General features: G+C 53.2%; 1 protein-coding gene across 2 annotated transcripts in view; it reads left to right on the top strand.

The window, feature by feature from the left end:
• RGS10 (regulator of G protein signaling 10) overlaps positions 1-18,350 on the top strand; it is a 38,352-nt gene extending 20,002 nt beyond the window's left edge. For both annotated transcript variants that reach the window (XM_082720308.1, XM_082720309.1), the window contains exons 4-5: positions 3,970-4,113; positions 17,996-18,350. In XM_082720308.1, the coding sequence (XP_082576434.1) occupies positions 3,970-4,113; positions 17,996-18,142 (291 nt within the window). In that variant the 3' untranslated portion in view covers positions 18,143-18,350. The remainder of the gene's footprint in view (positions 1-3,969; positions 4,114-17,995) is intronic.
• Positions 18,351-19,101: the final 751 nt, after the last annotated feature.

The following is a 19,101-nucleotide window of genomic DNA, read 5'->3' as shown; positions in this document are numbered from 1 at the left end:
GGGGTGAGACCAGTGTTGGGGACTGTGCCTCCCTGCTTCCTGGGGTAGAGATGGCACTGGCCAGGAGGGGCCACTTTGCTTTTTGGTGTTAAGGTGGAGGTGTCTGTGGGACATCCAAGCCCACATTTCTAGAAATCTCCATGGTTAGGAGCTTGGGGAGAGAGGGTTGGGATGAAATCTTGGGAGAGCCCGTGGTTAGGAAAACATCCTCGCTGAGACAGAGGACTGGGAACCCCAGAATTCATGGGGGAACAGAGAGAGAGGAACCTACAAAGGAGACAGAAACAGGAAGGAGTTGGAGGATGCTGAGAGGGCAGGCAGGGGCCAGAGAGCAGATCAGAAGAAGGTCTGAGGGACTGAGGCACAAGCACACGTCTGGGAGCTGCTGGGAGGCTGAGCTGGCGGTTGTGGGGGGGCAGGGGGGTTGTGGAAGCCAGACTGAGGAGGCCAAGGAGGGGTCACAGAGACGATGGAGATGGAAAGTGCGCACTTTTCCTCTGAGATGTGTCAGGAACAAGTCAGGGGGTGGGGAGGTCATTAGCTATAAGGGCACGTGGAGTGGAAGGAGCTTTTCTTTTCCCCAGGGAAAAAGCTTCAGTGCCCTTAATGGATGGGGGAGAGGAGTGAGGCAGTCAAAACAACGCTCTTCTGAGCTCTGGAATGCTGATGCTTCTGTTGTCCTGAGTTGATTGCTGTGTCTAGGGCCGATACTCAAGCGGATTTGCTTCTCAACATGCATCTGCTGAGGGATCAGTTTGAGCACTGACTTCTGCCTGAGTCTTGTTAGGGCTGACGCATCACCAGGCGGGAAGGAAAGCCCCAGATTCAAGCAGCGTCTGGGAGAAGCTCATCTGGGGGCCAACACTCCCACAGACAGGCCTCAGGTTGATGCCAGGAGTCATCACCTGGGCCCCGGGGGCGGGGATCCTTTTCCAGCACCTTCTAGTCGGGCAGGGTCGGACGCTGGGCCTGCCTGCTCTCCGCGGAGCAGGTGCCCTGCTGGAGGCTGGCAGGGCTGGGGAAGGGCAGCCTCCTTCCAGCTCATACCTGGAACCGTAGCCCTGGGCCGCTCCACCATTTTCTGTTCTCTTCCCGGCGGGAGCTAGAATAGGGTTAACAAAGCTATGGAAACTCTACCAAAATAACTCAAGAGACCTGGTTCTTCTTTTTTGTTCAGAGTTCTCGGCATGGGCATCAGGCCTTCCCGTGACTGGCGTGTGGTCTGCAGTCTAAGGGTTTCCCTTTTTGGTCACGCTTCCTATCCCAGCGCAGATAAGCTCTGGGGCTGAAGCCAGTCCCCTCTGTGTGTTCAGCCGGGGGTGGGGGCAGCCATGGACCAGGTTGGCCCCACACTGTGTGCCTCGGGGACCCCACCATCTTTCCAGACAGACTCAGGAGGGGTGGCTGGGGACCTCAGGGTGGGTGAGGCTTAGCACCCCAGAGGCTAGCGTACCTTCAGGCCCCCAACCTGCTTCCTCTCCTTCTGCTCCGCCCCCCACCTCCAAGCCTCAAGCTACTCATTACACTTCTCCTTTGCGGAACCACCCAAGAGAGCCTGGATTCATCTGGAAAACATGTGTGTGTGTGTGTGTGTGTGTGTGTGTGTGTGCGTGTGTGTGTCTGTGTGAGTGTTCAAGGGGAAAGGGAGCCCCAGAGTGATTTCTATTTCCAGAGCTCTGCATGGAGTCTGCTGATCAGACTAGCTGAAATTGTATTTTCATGAAGTATTGTTAAGACAGGAAGTGGTTTCCAAAACTGCTCCTCGCGGACAGAAGGGGTGGTGGGAGTGAAGCTCTTGACTTCATGGAGTCATGGTGGGCCTTGGAAAGGCAAGAAGCTCCAGAGCGCTTGGATCTCTGCGATGGCCTCCAGACTTGTCCCTTGGAGAAGCCCCGAGAGGCTACTGTGTTGCTGAGTTGGACATCAATTAATGGTTCTTGGCAATAGTTGATCCAGAAATGACACTGTGGCCTGAGACGTTGACCCCATACTGTCAAGACTTTTTTTCTGGGGGGGGTAGGACCGTCATGGTGTCTTTTTTTTTTTTTTTTTTTTTAAAGATTTTATTTATTTGCCAGGGAGAGATCACAAGTAGGCAGAGAGGCAGGCAGAGAGAGAGAGAGGAGGAAGCAGGCTCCCCGCTGAGCAGAGAGCCCGATGCGGGACTCGATCCCAGGACCCTGAGATCATGACCTGAGCCGAAGGCAGCGGCTTAACCCACTGAGCCACCCAGGCGCCCCCGTCATGGTGTCTTTTATCAACCAGTCCCTGGAACCAAAATCAGTTAAACTCCCCTTGTTTCAAGGCTCCTTTGGAGTCTTCTGGTGGTTTCTAGAAGTCTGAATGTTTCCAGAGCTTGGGCTTCCCTGAGCCGAGCTCGGCAGCCTGTGAGGGGTCCCAGGTGGGCTCTCTGAAGACAATGGCACTTTTCTGGGCCTCAGGAAGCCCCCCTGTCCCCGCCCCCAACCGGTCATGGCTCCATGGCTGCAGGTCAGAAGCATTTGTCTCCCGACTTGCTGTGGGGCGAGGTACTGGGTAAGTCAGTGATGTTCAGAGAACCGACCCCCATCTTCGTTGCCAGTGAGGTGCCTCCTTTCTCTAGGAGAAAACAGAGGGCTCTGGAGTTGCCCTGGAGGACCACGCAGCAAGCAGGCGTGCTGTTTTTAAGACAGAGCACTTATGCTAAGTGTTTCTGCTCCAGGTTTTTGCAGCATCCTGAGTGCACGTGGGCATATCTTTTCCAACTGTGCTTAGAAGAATTTTAAGGGCCTGTCTCCACTTAGGACTGATGCTTTCCAGCAGGACTGCACTTGGGACTCAGGGCAGCAGCAAGCCTTTTCCCTTTTGCTTAGACTCATATCCCGGCACCAAAACATTCCCTGTCCTGGAACGTGGACCGACTGGACCCCTGGAGGGGGTGATGTCTCTCACAGGTGTGAAACAGGGACAGGGTGGGGAAGGGTAGTCAAGACTGGAATAAGCCACATCACCTCCTCTGTGTCCTCATCAGGGAAGTGGTGTCACCAGGAAATGGCCCTTTGCTGGATGCTCAGGGGATTAGGGAAATGGGGTCATGGCTATAAAGGGCATAGTAGGTTCTCGAAGACTGGTTGGCATACTGTGAATGGTTTAACTTGATGTTTTTTATGTTTATTTCTATGTTTAATTTTAATTTTACTTTTTTAGAGGGGGGAGGGGCAGAGGGAGAGAGAATCTTAAGACTCCACACCCAAGATAGAGCCCAACGTGGGTCTCTGCCTCCTGAGCTGAGATCCGGAGTTGGACACTTAACTGACCACGCCACCCAGGCGCCCCAAACTTGACTTTTTAATTGCACTGTTACACTCATAGCACAAATCTTACCACTTAACCATTTTTTTAGGGCTTTCATTTTTACTGCTTTAAATCATTTTAAAGTACACAGTTCAGCGGCATAAGGTACCTTCACACAATCCAGTTCCAGAAATCTTTTACTGCCCTGCAGAGAAACCCCTTACCCGTTTGCAGTCACTCCTCCTTGCCCCCTCCCCCAACCCTGGGCCACCCCTCAGCTTTCTGTCTCTGTGGATCCGCCTCTTCTGGATATTTCATGGGAATAGAGCCCTGCAGTGTGGGGCCTTTAGGGCCTGGCTTCTTTCTCCTTCATTTGGGGACTTCCGAGGATGGTCCTGAATGGCGCAGACTACCATCCACTCTGGGCCGGGATGCTTTCTGTCATCATTTCCGAATGGATAGTGTTGAAGTTTCCTGACAGGACAAGTGGCTTCAGATGTGTGGCAGGGATGGCGGCAGGGGCTGGGTCCAGCACGAGCCCTCCCACACAGCGCTTAGCCCCGGGACGGCAGCCAGAGCCCCAAAGGGCTATGGGGCTGCTTTTCCCGCAGCTTCTGGGTCTGGCTGGTATAGAGAACTGGGCTCAGGCAGGAAGGGCTGGGCTCCCAGGTAACAGGCTCCCCCTGTCTCCTCCAGATGCAGGAAAAGGCAAAAGAGATCTACATGACCTTTCTGTCCAGTAAGGCCTCGTCACAAGTCAATGTCGAAGGGCAATCCCGGCTCAATGAGAAGATACTAGAAGAACCACACCCACTGATGTTCCAGAAACTCCAGGACCAGGTAATCTGACTGCCCTATCTGCCCCCGGATGTGACACTTATTCCCAGGCTGGAAGAATGTTAGGTTCCCCAGAAGCTATCTCTCCGGCTGGGCAAGTTGAGGCGCACTGAAGGGCCGTGGTTGGTGAATGAGAGGGGACTGGAATGCCAGGCTTGGGATTTGACCCATAGGAGGCTCCCTCAGGCCTGCCTACTTTTGGTCTACACACAGTTTGAACCAGCAGGGTTATCTTTCTTCTCAACCCAGATTAGAAGGGAGGCTGGAGCTATTTGAGGGACCCACACTGAGGAAGCAACACGTAGCTGCTGCAGGTAGGAACAGAGAGAAAAATCTAGAAAGTAAGCGCAAGGACTCACAGTGGTACTCATCCTGGGGCTGTTTTTGTGCCAGTATCTAAGCACAGCCACCCACTTCTGGGGGCCCTAGGTTGTGAGTGAGTTCATAGTGAGGCTCCTGAGTTTTAAGGAAAAGGTTAATGTTGGGCACTCTATTCCACTTAAAGCAGGACAAATTGAGTTTAAGAAATGGACCTCTAAGGGGTACATTAGTTTTCTGGCAAGTTTTTTTATGAGCTATGCCAGTGGTAATAGGAAAAGGGACGAAACTACACTCCAGAGATTTTAGACATGAATTTGCAGATGTGACTCTTCAGAGTGTGCTTACGAAATGTTACCTATACACTTGTCGATGAGGGAACACGGACCAATATCAAACTTCTGCTGGCCCCTTCTGGGGCGAGGGAGCAAAAAAGGCCTTCTTTGACTCCCAGGTGGAAATTGGCTTTTAGCTTCATTCAGCAGCCCTCCAAGGTGAGCAAGCCCAGACCCATCTGGAGGGCTTGATCAGACAGACGCTGGGCCTCACCCCCAGAGTTAATCTGCCAGTGCGATGGTTCCCGGGTGGCCTGAGACTTTGCCTTCCTAACTAGTTCCTGCTTCAGGTCCTAACACCACACTCTGGGAACCGGTACAGTGCCTCGGTTGGCCTTTTTTGGATCGTCTGGAGTAGAGAGCCCGGAGCCTGTGCCAGCATCCATCCTTGCTCAGCGTCAGGTTAGGAAACAAGTATATTGGTACCAAATACAAAGGTAAAAAGTGGCTCGAGAATGTTTTCAAGTTGACGTGGCGGCGACAGGGCGCGCAGTGCAAACTCCGTGTGAGTTGAATCCTGAACCAAATTTAGGTGTTGAAGGAATTCCAGTGGATGTGGGTGACTTGGTGAGGGCTTCCTGGAGGCGGTGGTTTTGAGCCAATGGGAAGGAAGCCATGGACATGGATTTGTGGCTGGAAAGGAAGTAGAATGGACAGTGAAAAGGCACTTCTTGTGTCCATAGCTGCATGAGGATCTTTGCCCCGACCTGGACCGCTGAGTCTTTTTTTTTCTTCTAAAGATTTATTTATTTGAGAGAGAGAGAGAGAGAGATCGAGCTGGGGTGGGGGAAGGGCAGAGGGAGAAGGAGAAGCAGATTCCCTGCCAAGTGTGGAGCCTCACGTAGGGCTCGCGCCCGATGGACCTCAGAGTCTTTTAAAATTTCCCAGGGAACTTGAAAGTACAGGCAGGGTTGAGAACCTGGACTGAACCCCCTGTGTCCTGGATATTTTCACTAAGAGCAGTGTTTACTGTTCAGGGTACCTTCAGCGTCTCATGTCTACTTGGCTTGTCCCATCTCATTAATCTTCTGCGTGCATTATTATTACTCCCATTTTGGTGATGCAAAAAGCAAGGTTCAAGGAGACTCAGTGGTTTGTTAGTACAGAGTCACACAGGTAACAGGACATGCTGGAGGCCAGATGTTCTTGTCCACCTGCCTTCAAAGACCATGCACTCTCTGCCACGCCCACAGCCTGGATACGTGGGGGCCCCTCATGGCTCTTCAAAGCAGCTGGAGCAGAGGGACTGGAAAGGCCAGGTGAATACCGGCAACCCCATCGTCCAGGGCCGCAGAAGCCGAGGTAGTAGGGAGGAATGCAGTCCACTGACATCACTCCACTCCCTGGGACCTCGGGCTCCCAAGGACCCAGATGTCCTGCAGTTGGGTCTGAAGCACGTCTCAGGGTGGACTGGACCCCTGTGACCGGGCACGCTCCACTTGCCGCAGACGCTGGGGGTTTTTGCTGGGACGGAAAGGAGGAGGCACAAGGGACAGAGGCCGATCTTTTTTTAAACGACAAAGAAAAAAATATTTTTAAAAGATTTTATTTATTCATTCGAGAGAGAGAGAAGGAGGGGGTGACAGACAGAGAGAGCACAAGCAGGGGCAGATGCAGAGGGGGTGGGAGAAGAACATACCTGCTGAGCAGAGAGCCCAATGCGGGTCTCGATCCCAGGACCCCAAGACTGTGACCTGAGCCGAAGGCAAATGCTTAACTGGCTGAATCACCCCCAAAGAAAAATATTGTTTAAATTACCCTCATTTAACTATCAAAAGTCATATATGCTTAACAAAAGAACCTTGGAAAATCAAAGTATAAAGATGAAAAAATTCATAATTCTGTACTTGGAAAAAAAGCCATGGATAATGTTTGACTTCTAGATTTTCCATCCTTCTCTTTCCTGTAAGTACGCATGTGCCACAGTGCAGTTCAAAGTGCTTAATGTGAAGAAAGCACTTGTGTCTCCTGTTGCTAAAATTCACTTATTTGAGAGGGAGAAAGAGGCACCATCTTCCAAAGGCACAACAGGATGGAAACAAGGTATTTGGAATCTGAGCTGATGCCACAGGGAGCCCCTGGGGAGGGCTCCTGCGTTCTGTTCCACTTTGGGAAAACTCTGCCCCTCAAAAGCCTTGCTGGTGACTATCAAAATGTGTGCTCAGCACAGCCTGTGGCTCTCTGCTCCCAAAAGACGCCCTTGGAGGATGCTGTTTTTCTAAGTGCAGGAGTTTGAAGCCAGGAGGAACCTATGTAGAACCAAGAGAATTCACCTAACTCAAGCTCTGCCCCACTTGGTGGCTCTGGCTTTGTCCAGCCGCCTGCTTCTCGCTCCCCGTCCAGCAGGGAGACATCAGGGAGCCTCAACCCTCCTGGGGTGGGGGGAGGGCAGGACATTAGTTCACAGCCAGAGCCTAGAAGGGTGGGAAGATCCTCCGTGAGCAGTAAATTAGAAGACCCCTTGTCCATGCGTCTGATTTGAAGCAGGGCTTCTTGGGTCTTCATCCAAGTCCTGTTTATTCTTGCTGTACACACGGTTCCGGCAGGCTCAGCATCTCAGGTCGCGGCGAGCTGGAAATGCAGGTGGAGGCTGTGCAGGGATGGGCAGCAAGAAGTAACAAGTGACAGGCAGAGCGGAGGCAGAAAAAGGAAACTGAATATGAAACCGTAGCGATATCTGGAGCCACCGAGGGGGCCCTGAGCCCCACGCACTACACCAAGGGCATCCCTGTGCCGTGGGACGATGACACCATTTGTCTGATCCCCCAAAGCATCAGGCCAGAATTGTGGTCGGCGTGTTCTATGAAGGATGTGTTAGACATTTGACATCTTTTTTTTTTTTTTTTTAAATTAAGGTTATTTATTTATTTATTTGACAGTGAGACACAGTGAGAGAGGGAACACAAGCAAGGGAAGTGGGGAAGGGAGAAGCAGGCTTCCCACTGAGCAGGGAGCCCGATGTGGGGCTTGATCGCAGGACTCTGGGATCATGACCCGAGCCAAAGCAGACACCCAATGATTGAGCCACCCAGGCACCCCAACATTTTGACATTTTTTTTAAAAGATTTTATTTATTTGACAGACAGAGATCACAAGCAGGCAGAGAAGCAGGCAGAGTGAGAGGAGGAAGCAGGCTCCCCACTGAGTAGAGAGCCCCATACAGGGCTCGATCTCAGGACCCCGGGACCATGACCTGAGCCGAAGGCAGAGGCTTTAACCCACTGATCAACCCAGGTGCCCCAACATTTTGACATCTTAAAAGAAGTTTGGGGGCTTAAAACTCCATCCCTTTGAAAACTTAGGGAAGTAGAGAGATCTTTCTCTGATTTAGCTCAGTTCATGCAAACATTGTGTGCTCAACACAGTGCTGGGATGGCCAGGAGCGGGCGGCAGCCGTGGGGGTGGGGGTTGGTCTTGGACTGTGGCTGTTTCCTTGGAACCTTAGCCTAGAATCAAAGGACAAATTTAAGTTGTGGGAAGCAGGAAGGAGGAGGCGACCTTACAAAGAACTGGTTTTTTTCAATGAACTGCAATTTCCTGCAGTGTCTTTTCTCCCCCCCCCCCCCCTTTTAAAAACCCTCTGCTGGCAGGTCTATTTCCTTTCTGGTTGGTTTGCTGGTATTTGTTCTTTCATTCACTCCCTTATGTTACCATCTTGAGGGAGAGCCTACTATGTACCAGGGACCATGCTAGGAGCTGTGTGTGCAGAGAGGAAATCAGCCGCCATCCAACCACAAAGACAGAGAAAGATAAAGGCTATGAAGTAAATACAGCAGGTGGTGGGCTACGAGTGACTGGGAGGGGCCTACTATGGATCTTGTGGTCAAGGAGGGCTCCCTGAGGAGGTGACTGAGACCTGAGTGGCAAGGGGAAGCCAGGTAAGACCTTCCAGGGAGAGGCAACAGGAAGTGCAAAGGCCCTGGGGTGGGGATCTACTAGAGGAGGTCAGTATGGCTGGACTATATAGTCAGTGAGGAAGATGGTAGAAACTAAGTCGGGAGGGACTGGCTGGGGTTAGGCCTTGAAGCTGTGGTAAGCAGTTTATTTCCAAGGATTTTGATTGGTAACTATTTATAGAATGTGCCAGTCGGGCTAATAAGGTTTGGGCCTCGAGCTGTGCAAGAGGATGGTGATGACTCGGTGCAGAGCCATCTCTGTTCGAGCTGTGACCCTGCAGCCTCCTGACCATGGCTCATCATTCGTACCCAGATGGCCTGACACCTGCCTTCGTCCCCTCCCGCACTGCCCATCACTTCCTGGATGCTGAGCTCAGACTTCCCGTCATTTTCTCTGCACGTCAGGTTAGCTGGGAGGGGCCCGTGGGGGCTCTCGTCCCAGTCCAGCCTTCCCTTTTCTTAGTGTGACCTCTGTGTCCACCTCTGTACCATGGGGCTTTTGGCCGGCGCTGCTGCCCCTCGGACCTGCACCGTGACGCCGTCTACAAAGTCAGTGCCCTGATGTTACAAAGTTGCTCCCTGCCAGCCACATCCTTTTTTCCTTAGACCCAACATTTCCCCCTTTCCTTGGACTTTAGAATTTGGTAGCTGGGAGGCTTGGGGGAAGATGCAGTCCCTCTCTGGGCGTCAGCTTCCTGTTTTGTGAAACGGAGGTTATGATAAGACACTTGGGAGGCGAAATGCATTTGTTATCCTCGGTGTGTTTACTCAGGACCCTCTGTGGGTGGGGCTGTGCGTGTCCTTTAGAATGTCACATGAAGATAAACTTGAACTTCGTGCAGTAGTTCTTAACCAGGGACGATTTGGCTCCTCCCTGCCTCCCCCCTGCAGGGGATCCTGGGCAATGTCTGGAGAGAGCTTTCTGGCTGTCACAACGGGGGTGGGCGGAGGGTACCACCGGGCTCTTTGGGTGGAAGCCAGGATGCTGCTAAATGGGACACATGGGACAGCCCCGCACGACCCAGAATCATCCAGCCCCAAATGGCCACGGTGCTGAGGTTGAGAAACCCCGGCTTGATGGAACTTCCGGAGCCGTGGCAGAGTGGCCATGCCTCACCCTCCCCGAGCCTCGGTCCCCACCTGAAAGCAGCCAGAGCCGGGACCCAGAGCCTCGGCTCTCAAGTGAGAAAGTTCACCCCAGGGGCAGGTGACCCGACTAGCCCGAGGTCTCCACGCTGGGCGAGGGGAACCCGCGTGGGCGTGGGGCTTCCTGGGGGCCAGGCCGTCCTCCTGACCCTCCGCCTTGCCCCCTGGCCCTGCCGTCCTCCTCCGTGCCTGGGCCGCCACCTTTCTTTCACGCGGGCCTCACAGCAGCCCGGTCTTTGGCCCTGAAAGACCTGCCAGGGCTCTTGCCTTCTCCTTTCCCACATCTGTCTCCCTGGCCCTGCCGGGCTCTTCTGTCCCGCTGGCCTAGCTGATTCTAGAACATTCCTGTCAGTCCCTCAAGTACCAAGTCAGTTACAACACGAACTGGTCACAGCAGCCTAACATGTTTTCCTTTGTACAAGACATGACAGCGTCCGTCCCTGCTGGGCTTGTCGGCTCGGCGGGCTGGACCCATGGCTGTGAGCTCCAGGGAGGAAGGCCGGCCCAGGGGTCCACTTGGCCAGCAAGAGCCATGAGCACAACCCGTTACTGTGTCACCTAGGATTCTGAGCAGGTTCATTTAATTTAATTTTTAAAGATTTTACTTATTTATTCGACAGAGACACAGTGAGAGAGGGAACACAAGCAGGGGGAGTAGGAGAGGGAGAATTAGACTCCCCCCTGAGCAGGGAGCCTGATGCGGGGCTCTATTCTAGGACCCTGGGATCATGACCTGAGCCAAAGGCCGACGCTTAACGGCTGAGCCACCCAGGCGCCCCTGAGCAGGTTAATTTCAAAAATTAATTTTAAAAAAGATTTTAATTAATTAATTTAGAAAGAGCACGAGTGGGGGTGGGGCACCAGAAGGAGAGAATCTCAAGCAGACTCCGTGTTGAGCGCAGAGCCCGACATGGGGCTCCATCTCACGACCCTGAGATCATGACCTGAGCCAAAACCAAGAGTCAGACACTTAACCAGCCGAGCCTCCTGGGCGCTCCTGAAAATGATTTTTAGTAGATAAATAACTACGTTTGTTGTTGAGAAGAAAAGAAAATTCACATAACCCAGGAGGGGCTGAACCAAAGCGTTAAAACCCCTTAGGCCGTGCCTTCCCTCTCCCTAGCAGTAACCCCCGTGTGTTCCGTATCCTTCCAGACCCTTCCCTGAAGGGGTAAGAATGGTGTGCCTTGAAATCTGCTCAGTGACTTGAGATCGTGCCATGTCAAAAGATTTAAAACACAACTCTGCTCCTGGAAGTGTCTCCGCACCATTTTACACACCTTTCTCGCCCTGAAGCCTCTGGTCTGAATTCCACAGAATAGCCAGGTCGGTTCCCCCTGGGCCAACGAGGAAACTAGAGGCAGTGGGAGGGTCAAATTCATTGCACGTGGCACCTTGAAATCATGGTTTCCTGGGGCCGTGAAAGAGAATGTTCCTGAGGGAGCCAGTGCCTATACCTAAAGCAGGTTTCAAGTGCTGCCAGGACCCTCTCGCCCAGGCTTGGTGCTAAGTCTAGTCTGGGGAAAGCAGGAGGGAGGTGGCCTTCTCCACAGGAAAGGAAGCTCTCAACCTCTGATGCTTTAAAAAAAAAAGTAGAAAAGACTTTAGTGAGATGTCAATGCTCCCAGCCACACCCTTGACAGAGAAAGGAACCATGCGTCCGGCTGCTTGTTGGCAGTGTCTTTACTTTGAATTTCCCCAGAACCCAAGAAGAGAGAAACACTTCCTTTTTAGACATCAAGACGAAGGGGTGGGCTGGTGGGTGAGGACCTGGCCGTGGGGAGAGGGGCTGCCGTGCTTCCGGGGGCAGGTCGGGGTCCACCCCCTCCCCCATGCCCTGGATCTCCAAGTCCACAGTGATGGCTGGGCCTGGCGCCTCTGTCTCGTGGGTGCCAGCTGACACCTGCCCCTGGATTAAATCCAGTCCCCAATTTGGCATTTTCCAGTGAACAAAGCTCGAAAGGGCAGGTTGTGGGTTTTCATTCAAATGGAAGAAAAGTTGGCTCCCTGCATCTCCCACAGCTGTTTGCCTCAGGAGGGCAGGAAAGACAGCCTTTGAAATAATTTGAGGTGTTTTTTTTTATACCTTTAGAAAGGTATTTAGGGGAAGAAGGTCGGGTGGTGCTTTTAAGTCTCCTCCTTGGCAGAAAGCAAAAGAAAATACTTTCTCTCCACATAGAAAGCACATCATTTGGGCTTGGGATTTGAGTGTGATGGACGCCAGGAAAAAGTGGACCAAGTGCCCCCTGTTCCATGGGACAGCATCAGACCCATGGGCCTGTGAGGGGTATCGCCCTCGAGCAGGGGGCGCTCCTTCTTGGTCCATGCCCACCTTCTTTCTGGAGCTTCGATCCTACCCGTCTTGGCGTCCGTCTCTGACAGCCTGTCCCGAAGCAGGAGAGAAACTTCCACAGCCTGGTTGGTTGGGACAAGAGCTGAGCTGAGCTGCTCTCTGCCGGCCGCCCTCAGACCTTCTGAGTGGCACCCCACTCAGAAGACAGGGAGGGGGTCTTGAACTTGCATGGTATGGACATCCCTGTGTGTGCCCTGCCCCACGGCCTCTGGTCATTCCATGGCCTGAGGGCTAGAGGGAGGGAGCTTGCTTTCTTCACGCTTTCTGTCTGTACACGTGGGTAGGAAAGCATGTCTGTGGTCTGCGTGTGTGGGCAGAGAGCGCGTTCCAGAAGGTGCAGTTAGACATGGCGCTTGCTGCCTTCTTTCAAGACCCTGGTTCTTGAAGCAAATACAAAATCTCACTACAAGAACTTCCTGTTGCATTAAAGGCTTTATTTCCCCCTTGCATCCAGCTGAAGTAGCATGGCAGAGGGGTGTGGAGAGGAGGGGGGGTGCGCACCGAGGTCCTCCCATGCCCCTGCTGTCTGAGCGGCGTTCAACGATTAGCTTTGAAACGTGCTGCTGCAGACAGTGATGAAATCCCCACCGAGGGGCCTTCAAGCCTGGTGAAGTGTCCTGTCTTCTCCCCGGACGAAGGTGCTTCTGGAAGGGCGTCCTTTCTCGGAACGGCAGATTCGGAACAACCTCCACTTGGAGCACCGCGTGGATGTTTTCCCTCGCAGAAAGGCCAAGGCTAATCAGTAGCACCCTGGGACCTGGGGACAGTGGGGCCTTGGTTGGGTGGCGTGACCTGGCCCACCGATGCCCGTGGGCAGGAGGGCTCCCTTTGCCCTGAGCCCAGCGCAGCGGTGCTGGGTAGTTTACCGTCGCGGCAGGCTGCAGACAGCTGCATCGCTCTGCTCGGATGCCGTCTGCCTACGGGAGCCCCAGCCCCAGCCCGATTTGTCTCCACCTCCTGCTTTCTCTCCCCCGAGGACAACTTGAGGTGTGTTGGAAGGTGATACTCTCTGTTCAGGCCCCGTGAGGCCAGTTCTCCCCATCAGAGAGGGACCTTCTGGAACGCCAAGAGCCATTCCATTTTCTGCGCTCAGGTAGGAGCGAGCGGAAATCAAGAAGTCGACTGTTGGTTTCCAAGGGCTGTCTTAACAAATGGTTCTAAACGGAGTTGCTTAAAACAACAGAAATCCATTCTCTCAGTTCAGGAGGCCAGAAGTCTGAAATTGAGGTTTTGGCAAGGCTGTGCCCCCCCCCTGCGGGCTCTACGGAAGAATGCTTCCCTGCTCCCTCCTGGTTTCTGGTGGGGGCTGGCGTCCCGGTGTTCCTTAGCTGGCGGCTGCTTCGCTCTGATCACGGCTTCTGCCTTCATGGGACCTCGTCTCTCTGTGTCTGTCCGTGTCCTTTCCTGGTCTCAGGAGGACACCGCTCCTTGGAAGACGGTCTCATCGTGAGATCCTCAACGAACCCTATTCCAGCTAAGGTCACATTCTGAGGTTCCCGGTGGACATACACTTTGTGGGTCCCCTATTCAACCCACCACACTGACTTTTAGGGATATTTGTTTCCCATTACACATACAAATACATTAAAAAAAAAAAATTTTTTTTAAGTAATCTCTTCACTCAACATGGGGCTCAAGCTTATGACCACGAGTTCAAGAGTCACACACTCTTCCAACTGAGCCAGACAGGTGTCCCCACAGATACACTCCTTTTTTTTTTTTTTTAAAGGTTTTAATTTATTTGACACAGAGAGAGAGAGAGAGATCACAAGTAGGCAGAGTGGAGGGGGAGAGAGAGGGGGAAGCAGGCTCCCTGCTGAGCAGAGAGCCCCATGGGGGGCTCGATCCCAGGACCCTGAGATCATGACCTGAGCCGAAGGCAGAGGTTTAACCCACTGAAACACCCAGGCGCCCCTACACAGATACACTCTTGAGGAACATGTTTGGGATCATTGTTTTTCATTTCAGCACGTTTTTAAAATTGAGTGTTTAGACATGTAACATTCACATGTTGCATTCTTTTCACGTCTAACTCCTTTCGCAGACTTCATTTTCAGTGACTGCCTCCTGGTCTGCCGGCTGAGCGGCGGGACAGCCTAGCCGTTCCGAGTATGGGCTCGGGGCGAGGGGGCCAGCCTCCGCATCCCGCAGTTCCGAGTATGGGCTCGGGGCGAGGGGGCCAGCCTCCGCGTCCCGCCCCTCTCTCTTGGGTTGCTGCCGACCGTGTCCTCTCCAAAACCTGGTGTCGGAGTCCCAAGCCCCAGGACCTCAGAATGTGACTGTGTTTAAAGGCCTTTTAGGAGATACTGAATGTAAAATGAGGTCATTGGGGGTGGGCCCTAATCCAGTATGACTGGTCTCTTTCTAAGACGAAGAGTTTAGGACATAGACACGAGGGAAGACCGTGTAAGGACACAGGGGGAAGATCGCCATGGACACATCTTCCTCAACTCAATATGGAGCTACATCCTGACAGTAAGTGGAAAATACTGCAAGTTAAAGAGGATATTAAACACATCTAACCTACCGAACCACATGGCTCAGCCTAGCCCCATTGAACGTGCTCTCAACACCCATTCGCCCACAGCTGGGTGAAATCATCAAACGCAAAGCCTATTTCACACATGAAGTGTTGGATATCTCACGTCGTTTATGGATTACTGTACTGGAAGTGGAAACGGAACGGCTGTACGGAGGTAGGATGGTTGTCCGCGTGAGCCGTTGGCGCCCATGGTGGCGGGTCCGCATCACCAGAGAGGGTCAGACCGCCTATCGCTTGCCTGGGGAAAGACCAAAGTTCAATGTTCCAAGTACGCCTTCTACTCAATGTGTGTTGTATAAAGTCAAAAAATTGTAAGTTGAGCCACCCCAAGTTGGGGCCATCTGAATAAGCCCGGGAGAGAGGCCTCAGAAGACGCCCGCCCTGCCAACTCCTTCGGTTTAGAGTCCCAGCCTCCAGAACCGTGGGAAAGAACTTTCTGTTGTTTGAGCCCCGCAGTCTGGGTTACGTCTCACAGCAGCCCCAGTAGATGGCCATGCCGCCTGTGGGGCAAAGCCCTGAGTCTCTGAGGCCTTGTCTCTTCTCTCTGCAAGCAGGTGTCAGAGGGTCTCGGTGAGGGTTCGACAGAGAGGATGCTCCGTGCATGGCCTGGTGCTGGCCTGGAAAGTGCCCTCGGCAGGGATGGTACCTGCCCCTCCTCTGCCCCCCCCCGCCCCCCATGTTGTCAGCCCTCTGTTGCTGCACATTAGATAGTTTCTGTTCATTCACTGAGCGAGGATTTACAGGACCCCAGTCACAGCCATTTGCTCTGTGACCAATGAGGCTGTGGCCTGGGGTCCACAGCTGGAGACACTGCCTTTGGGCACTTTCTGGGAAGGGGTTTTCAGGAGCATTCTCTATCCTCCAGGTGTTTTCACTCAGCAGCCCCATGGGGGGGGGCCTGGGACTTGAGCCCCCTGTTCCTGTGCACTCCGAGGCCAGTGCCCAGGATACCCTTTGCTGGGGGCAGGGATGAGCTGCTAGGTAGCTTGCAGCCTCAGAAAATGTGGTTCCTTCTCCTACAGGGGTCCGATGCCCGCGGCCACTGCCTGGTGACTGCATAGCTCCAGGAGGCGGGCGAAGGCTCCTGCCAGAGGCAACCGGAGCCCAAAAGCCTTCCTGGGCATTTCACACCTGCCCATGGCAGGAGTGGCCCTTATGCTCCTGTTAAATAGTTTGTAGCCCTGTCCCCTCGCGTTCGCTGGCACCATCGAGTGCCGAGAGCCTGTGGCCTCTGGGGATCTTCTGGAGGCCGAGTCCTGCCTGCCCTAGAGCAGCCCCCCTCAGCCGAAGAGACGCCCTGGCCTCCGTCCCCTGCCTGCTCCGTCCCTGGGGGCTTTTTTCTTCTCTTCTCTGAAGGGTGAGCCTCCGAGCACGGCAGGCAAACAGGATGCTATCCTCCCACACGCGGAGACTTCAGACGAGACACTTGGGTCCAACCGCATCCTGCTGGCAGTGCTGGGTCCCATCTGCTGCGGACCTGGAGTGGGAGGGGGGTGCAGAGCTGGGTGCCGGGAGGGGTCCTCACGAGGCGGCGTTCGTGAGTCACTCTGAGCCTCCCGCCAGACCACCAGGGCGGGCACGTCAGGGGGCCCCCTGGGAGCTCTGTGCCCAGGAGAGCGGAATCAGGCAGGTGCCTCGGGGCGGCCCCACCTGCACGGCACACTCGTGGGAGGCCGCCAAGCGATAATGGCATTCCTCATCCCCCGCCTTGCCCTTGACTCTGATTTTTGTGTTTTCTGGGAGGTTTTTTTTTTTTTTTTTTATTGTTGTTTTAAAGTGAATGATTTCTCCAAACGTCAGCCCATCAGTCTCAGATTGCAAGATTGCTATAAAAGGTGACGGTCTCGGAGAGGCACAAGGTCGGGACCCACGGGGGCGTGTCCTTCCTGAACAGCTGCAGATCCGAGGCAGGGCTGGAGGGCACCCGGGGACGGGCAGGCCATCGTGCAAGAGTTTAAGGAATACACAAAGTCCTAAATCTTTCCCTGAGCAGTGGACTCAGACGGCAGCAGAGTGATTCAGGCGCTTCTCCTGTGGGTGAAGCCGTCTCAGGAAAAGGAAGGTATAAAGGCAGAAGGTTCCAGGTCTCCCACCCCCCAGGCAGACGTTCTGAGTTCTTCGGCTCTATCCGACATTCAGTTTTCAAAATAGTTTGCGTGTGTGTTGGGAGAGGTCGAATTTAAACGATGTCAGGGTTTTACCACCCACTTGATAACCCCGCCTGGCAGTGAGCGACATTCTAGACAGCCCTGGAACTTCCCACTTGTTGAGCCCATCGCAGTGCAGGAAGCAAAGACACCAGGGTGCATGGTGTGGATTTTTCTTCTGCAGAATGTCCTGAAAATTCAGTTGAAAGGTTTGAGAGAGAGAAACAGAAGGAGGATTTCTCAAGAGACTGTATTCTGCAACAGCCGGAAAATGCTTCTCTTTTTTTCCACTGGTTTCGTAGGGCAAGGGAGGAGGGGGGCAAAGGATCTGGTGGGAGTGGAGGGGAGGGAGGCTGGAAACAGGGACCATGGCTAAGAAGAGGGGGCAGTTCTCTGAGGACCTGCCGGGGCAGGACGCAGCCTGATAATCCAGGAGAGTTAGGCTCCGTGAGGGGTCCTCCCTTCGTATCTGAGAGTCTTCGCTTCCCCAGAGCAGTGCTGCTGGGCTGTGTGAGTGTGCTGGGGTCCGCCTGCCGTAGCCAGCGGCTGCTTGCTTTAATTAGGGCCTGTTCCCGGAGCCTCTCCTTGCTAACACTGTCATTTCACTCCCCGGCCTGCGTTCAAGTAGCCCCATTTTGTTTCTTGGCATCCTAACAGGCTAATTTGAGATTTTGGATGCCAGACTTCTGGGGTGGGGGTTCTTAACAAGGTTGGCATCATCTGAGATGACGGTGGCCTTTCCAGTCACCACCCCCTCTACAGGAATGGTTTCTGTTCCGCCATCTCAAGTTTCTGGAGAAATACAGCCCTATTTGTTATCTATCTGTGTTATCTAACCAAACAGTGGAGTTTCGTAAGGGACCTCTTGATACAAGGGTGTGAATCAGTGTTGTGTGCATTTGTACTTCCAAGGAAGATAGAGGTAGATTCGTTCGTGTGGCTAACTATTATATTCCACTGAGTCTGTCTCCTAATGACCAAAACCACCCAAGAAATCTTCCTTGCCCGGCACCAGACTTACTTGCTTTGTGGGTTTTGCACGTAGCTGCCCTCTTTGGCACACGATAGGAATTTGATACACATTTGAGAGAATGACTCACGGTCCGATTAGCCTCAACCTCAGATTCCTTTATCCTTTTCTCCTTTAGATCTTCAACCTCATGAAGTATGACAGCTACAGCCGCTTCTTGAAGTCTGACTTGTTTTTGAAACACAAGCGAACCGAGGAAGAGGAAGAAGATGCCCCGGACGCCCAAACTGCTGCTAAAAGGGCTTCGAGAATTTACAACACATGAGCCGCCGAGGGGCTGGCAGGACTGGCGGCTTTCAGAGGCGAAGGAGCTCCCTCCCTTTCAGGACCGTGCAGGATTTATAATTGCTTTGTTTTCTGTAAGGACTGAAATGTACAAAACCCTCCCGTGGGATATGTGTATTTTATTAACTGCTTGACCAGTGAGTTTTGCATGATGACTAATCTTACATAAAAAACCAAATAGCTTTGAAGTTTTAGTTCACATACACACACACGAGCAGAAGAGTCCTTAAACACTGGATGCTTTGAGCATTTCGTAGTTTGATTAAACATCGTCTAAGGCCACCAGGTGAAACCTAGAACCACCTGTTACCCTTTATGCCCTTGCCCAGCCTCTGGGGAAGGGGCCATGCATGTCCACGGATTCCCTTGGCAAATCAGCTGGACAGTGAGTTGCTCTGACAAACGGAGGGCCCCAGGGGTGTGGGCTGTCAAGCGCCTTTTGGGTTAAGTACTTGTCAAGAGTAAGTTCACGGCTGGGAAGTCATCACTGACAGCCTCTCCAGATTTAGGGAGCTGTGTGTGCGCACCCCAGAGGGTTATTTCTTGTGTGTGGGTTTGTCTTGGTGTTGCCTACAGTCTGTGACATTTCATGCGACACAGATAAATAGTTCATCTTGACAGAAACAAGATCTCGTCTGGAAGAAAGATAAATGCAGAATTGCTTAGGGTCCCCATGGCAGCGCAAGGCACTGGTGAATGGGCTCGTGGCCTGTGCCGATGATGGAGTTGGGGCATGTCCTCTTCTCCCATAACCCGTCTGGGAACACACTGGAACCCTCTCCTCTGCCCTACGCTTTCCTGGACTTGTTAACTCTGGGCTTGACACTTCAGCAAGGGGAAAGAAGTGCTTTTTTGAAAGTCTCTTTTGGGTAGAGAGGCTGTGAGGGAAACCCTGCTTGGCCCGGGCTGTCCCAGCCGGCCCAGGTAGCCCCTCTTCGC

This window comes from Mustela nivalis, assembly GCF_964662115.1.
Source record: "Mustela nivalis genome assembly, chromosome: 2".
NCBI lineage: Eukaryota > Metazoa > Chordata > Mammalia > Carnivora > Mustelidae > Mustela > Mustela nivalis.
This window is presented reverse-complemented; position numbering and strand designations above follow the sequence as displayed.